Source organism: Coenobita brevimanus, chromosome 86, assembly GCF_032717465.1.
Source record: "Coenobita brevimanus isolate Jiangsu-jjx chromosome 86, ASM3271746v2, whole genome shotgun sequence".
Taxonomy (NCBI): domain Eukaryota; kingdom Metazoa; phylum Arthropoda; class Malacostraca; order Decapoda; family Coenobitidae; genus Coenobita; species Coenobita brevimanus.
Window position 1 is genome coordinate 7,433,517 of NC_137039.1, and position 8,359 is coordinate 7,441,875.

General features: G+C 41.1%; 1 protein-coding gene across 1 annotated transcript; it reads right to left on the reverse strand.

The window, feature by feature from the left end:
* Positions 1-525: 525 nt before the first annotated feature.
* Positions 526-5,542, reverse strand: LOC145410560 (uncharacterized). Its single transcript, XM_080280678.1, has 3 exons — positions 5,531-5,542; positions 3,533-4,963; positions 526-696 (listed from the first exon to the last, which is right to left on the reverse strand). Exons 1-3 carry the CDS (start codon positions 5,540-5,542, stop codon positions 526-528), a joined length of 1,614 nt encoding a protein of 537 aa, XP_080136804.1.
* Positions 5,543-8,359: the final 2,817 nt, after the last annotated feature.

Sequence of the window (8,359 nt, forward strand, 5' to 3'; positions counted from 1 at the left end):
CCCTAGTGCAGCCCACATACCTGGATTTTCTAAGTGAGGGAATTTCATCATCACTACTACTTTCCTCCTCAGGCTGGATGTAGTCCTTATCATGCACGTCGTCATCCTCCAAATCGCTTTCCCCAGTGTAGGGAACCCTACGGAGGTCCTGAATCTCCTCGTCAGAGAGACCACGGCGAGACATCACTGCACTGTGTGACTAACACAAGCAGAGTGAGGCAGAGTGAGCGTGAGGCGGTAACGCATGGGTGTATGGGCCAGGCCACCTGAGAGCAGATAGAGGAAGGGTTGCCCTACAAGCACACCAATTCTTGCGCGCCTAGCTTGAAAATTGCGGTCACAATGAATTTTTAAAATCAAGACTGCTTTAAAACAGCACTGGCACTGAGCGCACAATTACGTCAGACCATTTTAAAAAGGCACTGGCACGGGGCAGATTAATGAATTAAACAGTGTCAGATGACATCAACTGAGTCAACCGTTTACCACATTCAGCACACTAGAAGCTCTTCCCACCACAATGATTTAATAGGTGTTTGGTGAGACTGCTTCTCTGGCCAAACTGTTTACCACATTCATCACAAACTGTTTACCACATTCATCACACTTGAAATTCTTCACTCCTGAATGAATTAATAGGTGTTTGTTGAAATCACTCTTCTGTGTAAATCGTTTACCACATGCATCACACTTGAAATTCTTCACTCCTGAATGAATTAATAGGTGATGAGTGAGATTACCTTTATGTGCAAATAGTTTACCACATTCATCACACTTGAAATTCTTCACTCCTGAATGAATTAATAGGTGTTGAGTGAGACCAGTCTTCCATGTAAACTGTTTACCACATTCATCACACTTGAAATTCTTCACTCCTGAATGAATTAACCCACGGCGTCCCGTCGACGTACTTCCACGTCCTCACGTTATGTCACTGCCAATCCCATTGACGTACTTCCACGTCCTCACGTTATGTCACAGCTAATCCCGTTGACGTACTTCAATGTCCTGCAATTGCAAGGTTCATAATTTCCACAATTTTCAAAATTCGCGCGAGATTTTCGATTCGCCCACGTACCCAAGCCTCCCCTACCTGCCCCCAGGCGGGCAGCGTCCCAGACCCCGCGTGACCTGCGATCGCCCTTGTCTCGGTCACTCACCTGTTAGCAGTGACCCAGGTCAGACATGGCGCGTAAAGGTCTCTCAGACGACGAAATACAATCCGCCCTGGATGCCTTCACTGGAGATAGTGATTCTCCACTTGATGATGTGGTGGATCGAGATTACGTGCAGCCTGAGGAGGAAATAACAAGCAGTGATGAGGAGGTCCCTTCGCCCCGGAAAAAGCGGTATGTCACGTATCGTAAGGCAAGGGAAGGCCAGCCTGCACCCAAAACACCTGCATGGACCTCTCTCCACCCCCTAGAGATTCTGATGAGGATGAGGATGAGGATGAGGACGATGACGATGACAGCGGCTTAGGACATGATGTTGCCTCGTGGTTGGGGAAGGAAAAAATCTCACCCCGAGGATCAGAAGGTGGGGCGAGAAGGCAAATAAAGTATGGCCTAGTGTTTTGTCTGGGGAAGGCGAAAGTGGTGTGGTGGGAGTGCGGGGTGAAAGGGAAGTGGTGTGAGGGAGGCAGCACGAGCACGTGGTGCACGTAGGCCTAGGGGAGAGGAGGTGGAGCCACTCCCCAGCACGTCTTTCACCATACAATATTCCCAAGCTTCCTCCACACAGCCCCAGGATGTGGGGAAAGGAAGGAAAGGGAAGGGAAAGGGTAAAGGAAAAGGGAGAGGGAAGAGAAGTGCGAGTGATGAAAGGCGCCGCTCTCCACCTCCCCAACCACCACCAATGTTGCGTTGTGCCTTCAGCCATGTTTCAGAGAGTAACATAACTTCCTACACTACTGAAACTGTGTGGGATGGCGATATGACGCTCAGTATAATGGTAAGGCCAGTCAGTATGTGCCAAGTCTTATATAAACTTGAAATGGGTGTAATGTTTGCAGGAAAGTAATGTATAAGTTGAGAAATAGTGTAAGTTGAACGAAGTGATATGAAAACTACACCCACTGTATAAATCTGCGAAAATATGACGCTCAGTATAATACTCTGGTCAGTAAATATGTGATAGCAAGAATATAAAGTGGAAACGGGTGTAATGTTAGCATGAATAAAACGTATAAGTTGAAAAATAGTGTAAGTTATAATAATTGATGTCATGAGTACACCGACTGTGTAAATCTGTGAAAATATTACGCTCAGTAGAACATTCTGGTCAGTATGTGATAGGAATTATATAAAGTGGAATTTGTTGTAATGTTAGTAGTAAGGTAATTTATAAGTTGAATACTGGTGTAAGATGAAACAAATGATATCGCGATAACACTCACTGTGTAAGTACGCGCTAATATGACACTCAGTTGAATCGTAAGGTCTGAAATTATGTGATATCAATTATATCAAGTGTAAACATGTGCAATGTTAGTGGAGAATTATTATATAAGTACAAAAATAGGTTGTAAGTTGAAATAGTAGTCATAGCGACTTCACCGTGCGTGTTATTATGCGCTATTATTACGCTAAATATTTACGTAAGGCCTGAAATTATCTCAAAACAGTTCTATAAAGTTGAAAAGTGTATAATGTTATTAGGAAAGTAATATGTAAGTAGAAAAAACACAATACGAGTTGAAACAACAGTCACAGCGAGGTCACTCAACTACGTAAATAATGCGCTAACATTACGCTAAATGTTATCGAAAGGCCTGTGAATACGTAAAAACAGTTCAATAAAATGTAAAATGGTATAATGTTATTGTAGAAATATTATGTAAGTAAAAAAAATGATATGTATCATGATTTTCGAATGTTAGCGATTCATCGTGACCAGTCTGCCCGATTTTGCTCAAGTTTTCGCACGATGGTACAATGCTTATTTCAGCTCTATTTTTGTATAAAATCCAATTTACTCTTTTATCACATGTTTTTATGTTTGTAATAAATACATATCTACTTACTTTCATTGGTTTCCCAGACTTATAATACCATAGAAAACGTTATAGAGGCTCAGACCACCTACAGAGAACAAGGTACCAGGTGTGACAAGGCATACCTGTTTAGGGCAATTATGGACCCCAGGGAACAATTTCTTTGTGACTGACCATTGTTTCTGACCAAAAGCGAAAGTTTTAGCAAAAAAAATTTGGGTCCAAAAATGGTCGGGATTGGGGGGTACCATTGGTGAGAAAGTGGTTGGGGCGGGGCGGGTTAATAGGTGTTTGTTGAAATCGCCCTTCTGTGTAAATAGTTTACCACATTCATCACACTTAAAATTCTTCACTCCTGAATGAATTAATAGGTGTTGAGTGAGACCAGTCTTCCATGTAAACTGTTTACCACATTCATCACACTTGAAATTCTTCACTGCTGAGTGAATTAATAGGTGATGAGTGAGATTACTTTTATTCTCAAATAGTTTACCACATTCATCACACTTAGAAATTCTTCACTCCTGAATGAATTACTAGGTGCTGAGTGAGACCCGTCTTCTGTGTAAACTGTTTACCACATTCATCACACTTGAAATTCTTCACTCCTGAATGAATTAATAGGTGTTTGTTGAAATCACCCTTCAGTGTAAATAGTTTACCACATTCATCACACTTATAATTCTTCACTCCTGAATGAATTAATAGGTGTTGAGTGAGATTACCCTTCCGTGTAAACTGTTTACCACATTCATCACACTTGAAATTCTTCACTCCTGAATGAATTAATAGGTGTTTGTTGAAATCACCCTTCAGTGTAAATAGTTTACCACATTCATCACACTTAAAATTCTTCACTCCTGAATGAATTAATAGGTGTTGAGTGAGATTACCCTTCCGTGTAAACTGTTTACCACATTCATCACACTTGAAATTCTTCACTCCTGAATGAATTAAGAGGTGTTGAGTGAGATTACCCTTCTGTGTAAACTGTTTACCACATTCATCACACTTGAAATTCTTCACTCCTGAATGAATTAATAGGTGTTGAGTGAGGTCAGTCTTCCATGTAAACCGTTGACCACATTCATTACACTTGAAATTCTTCACTCCTGAGTGAATTAATAGGTGTTGAGTGAGATTACTCTTCTGTGTAAACTGTTTACCACATTCATCACACTTGAAATTCTTCACTCCTGAATGAATTAATAGGTGTTTGTTGAAATCACCCTTCAGTGTAAATAGTTTACCACATTCATCACACTTAAAATTCTTCACTCCTGAATGAATTAATAGGTGTTGAGTGAGATTACCCTTCTGTGTAAACTGTTTACCACATTCATCACACTTGAAATTCTTCACTCCTGAATGAATTAATAGGTGTTTGTTGAAATCACTCTTCTGTGTAAATCGTTTACTACATTCATTACACTTAAAATTCTTCACTCCTGAATGAATTAATAGGTGTTGAGTGAGATTACCCTTCCATGTAAACTGTTTACCACATTCATCACACTTGAAATTCTTCACTCCTGAGTGAATTAATAGGTGTTGAGTGAGATTACCCTTCTGTGTAAACTGTTTACCACATTCATCACACTTGAAATTCTTCACTCCTGAATGAATTAATAGGTGTTTGTTGAACTGACTTTTCTGTGTAAATCGTTTACCACATTCATCACACTTGAAATTCTTCACTCCTGAATGAATTAATAGGTGTTTAGTGAGATCAGCCTTCTGTGTAAACTGTTTACCACATTCATCACACTTAAAATTCTTCACTCCTGAATGAATAACTGCATGTCGGATAAGACGGCTCTTAAAAGGAAATGCTTTACCACACTCTAAACATCTGAACTGCTTAACTTGAGCTGAGGACACTGTGTCCAGGACAGTCTCATTGTCACTGAGGAATATTTTGTCACCCACCTCACACTCTGACTCTACATCTGATTCTTCCTTTACCACCTCCAGTATTTTGTCATTCACCTCACATTCTAAATTTACATCTGGTTCTTCCTTTACCACCTCCAATATTTTGTCATCCACCTCACATTCTAAATTTACATCTGTTTCTTCCTTTACCACCTCCATTATTCTGTTACGCACTTCACACTCTAACTTTAGACCGGGTTCTTCCTTTACCACCTCCATTATTTTGTCATCCACCTCTAGACTCTATATATCTTTACATCTGGTTCTTCCTTTATCACCCTGTCATGAGATTCCCCCAAACTCTCTTAATTCCTGCCATAAACTAGTCTCCACTGAACAATACTGCTGATACAAAGTTCATTATTACAGAACAATAACTGCTTCTGCACTTGTAAGTACTATGTAACCATATTTTTAAATAGTTCACTGCTGAGTTTTAAGCTGTTAATGCAGTCTAAAATACCACTGGGTTCCTTATTTTACCAGTTCTTATCCAGTGTCTATGCAGCAGTTGTACAGCAGTAAATACAAAGGATATCACAACAGCTAAATGATCCTGGATCACCTCCTACCAGTCATCCAGTGATTCATTCTTCTTACCATGAAAGACATTATGAACAGAGAGTATATGCCACATATATTTGGAAGAGGCACCTCATGTAGGATGTACAGTACTGTACTGGGACAACACAACATGTGCCTATATATCTGTCAACACTTTACCATGTATATATTACTCAGGTGGCTCCCTGATGACCACACTGCTTAGGTCTGCTTTGCAGAGTCAATTTCAGCTGTGGACCTGCAACAAGAGCTGCCATTAGACAAGAATCTCCATGAATTTAAATACACTGCCTAATGAGCCCTCATTTTGCATGTATTTAGTCCTTAAAGAAAATTAATTTGCATTTTAGCAGGTAGAATATTAAGAATATATGGAGTGGAGGGGAAATTGTTGAGTGCTGTGAAAAGTATGTACGAGGGAGCTAAGGGCTACGGTGCGAGTGGATGGTGAGCTGAGTGAGTTCTTTGATCTCAATGTGGGACTGAAACAGGGGTGTGTAATGTCTCCATGGCTGTTTACTATATATATGGATGGGGTCGTAAAGGAGGAGGTACAAGGTAGGGCAGTGGATGTGGGGGTGGCCCTAATGAATGAGGGTGAGATTTGGAAGCTTCCGGTGTTGCTGTTTGCTGATGATACAGTATTGTTGAGTGAAGATGAATGGGAGTTGCAAGGTTTGGTGAATGAATTTGGGACTGTGTAGGAGGAGGAAGCTGAAAGTTAATGTAAACAAAAGTAAAGTTATGGTGTTTGAGAGGAATGAAGTCACAGAGTGTGAAGTGAGGTTGGATGGTGAGGATATGGAGAATGTGAGTGCATTCAAGTACTTGGGTAGTGTGATGAGTAAGGATGGAACTTTGGGGGATGAAGTACGTGAAAGGGTACAGCAGGGAAGGAAGGTTGTTGGCACACTGAAAGCAGTGATGAGAAATAGGGAGGTGAGTATGGAAGTTAAGAAGTCACTGCATGATGGTATTGTGATCCCTACCCTGACGTATGGAAGCGAGGCGTGGACCTTGCAAGAGGGGAACAAGTCAAGAGTGAGAGCAGTGGAAATGAGTTACTTGAGAGGAGCATGTGGAGTGACATGGAGGGACAGGTTGACGAATGAAGAAGTGAAGGAACGTTGTGGGGTAGATGTGGATGTGGTTGAAAAGATTAGGAGAAATACACTGAGGTGGTTTGGACATGTGGAGAGGATGGAGAATGAAAGACTGACTAAGAGGGTGTGTGAAAAATGTAGAGTAATTCTGTTAAACAAATCGGGGCCCTCTTTCTGAGCACCAAAATGTGAAAAATGTTAAATGTATCCAAGTCGGTATCCCTGCCGGGACACCGCTATGCAAGAATTTTCTCGGTACACAACTCGTAGGTCGTTACTCTTCCCTAAAGTTGTCTAAGTAAATCAAACAAGTCTCAGAGTTAGGTGATACGTAAATTAAATTTAACTCACCTACAATACTATCTTCTATCTTATCTCTTCGCTAATCCCCCCTTGAATTGGCCAATTCGTAAAGGTTACTTAGCTATATGAAGAGGGAGTGATCGTTAACCGATGACGATGAGGCTGCCTGGTATCGTTGCTTGGGCAAGCAAGCGTCCTTATGGTGTGTATGTACAACGTGCTAACTCCACGAGAGCTAGGAGCAGAGTGGGTGAACGCGGCAAACCCTAACCCTTCATCGAATTGTGGGTTGCCAACTCTTAATTATTTACAGTACTAAATACAGTCAAATTACATCATGATATGTACAGGGTAAATCTAACAAATTAATCTTAGTTCCACTTAAATTAAAGTTAGACCAATTATTCCCTTTAACTATGTAAATATCTTAATTCCACATCTGCCTTAACAGTGAAATCTTTCCCTGCTTGCCACGTCACCTATCGCGCAGACGCAGCTTAGGTCAGTGGAAAATACCACATAATTACATGTATTTACAATGCATAGTTCTCCACGGGGGTTAAATGCAGTAGCATTTAATTTATCAATAACAAGAATTATTAAGGAGAACGTCGTTTTCTGGGTTATTAAAACCGCTTGAATAATTAACAACAGTCTCTACGTCCTCTGCCTTTAACCAGGGATAAACTATGATAAATTTAGAGAGCGCAACTGCTCTGGGGGAAAATATTTCCCACAGTTTTGGGGCCGGCGGAAAATGATCCGTTGTATCATGTAATATGACCCTTAGCCAAGAGTTCCCTCCATAGTTGTCGAGAACCCTGTGCTGCGGCCCTACTAGGTCGCGCCTCTTGACCCGTTTGATCTTCACCATTCTCTGGATCCGGAGTGGTTGCTAACTCAAGGGGTACCAGTTTATCAATAGTTTTTATACTGGTATGTCCCCTGCATTTTATTTTTACGAGTCTCAGCACCCCTTCAGAATCTGGGTGTGTGGAGATCACTTTAGCTAATGGCCACTGGGATCTTGGCTGTTCAGTCTTCACTAAGACCACATCTCCTATGTTAATAACCGATTTGTTGCTGGCAGCTTGAGCTCCATAAAACCTCTCTCGTAGGCTCAAAAGATACTCTTTGCTCCAATGTCTATTCCATGTATCCAGCACCCTTTTCAGACGTTGATATCCCTCCTGAAGGTGTTGTCCTAAATCATTATTTTCTATGTTAGGATCATCAACTTCTTCCTGGATATCCACACAAGGCATTGGATGGAGCTTCCTGCCATGTAACATGTGAGCCGGTGTTAAGGCCTCTAGAGAGTCGCTAGTGTCATCTTGATAAGTCAGAGGTCTATTATTAATCCTGGCTTCAATTTCAGTTATTACTGTTCTTAAATCTTCTCTCGTGATCTTAGTTCTATGTAATGTTTTCCTCAGGCAGTTCTTGACAATACCAATCA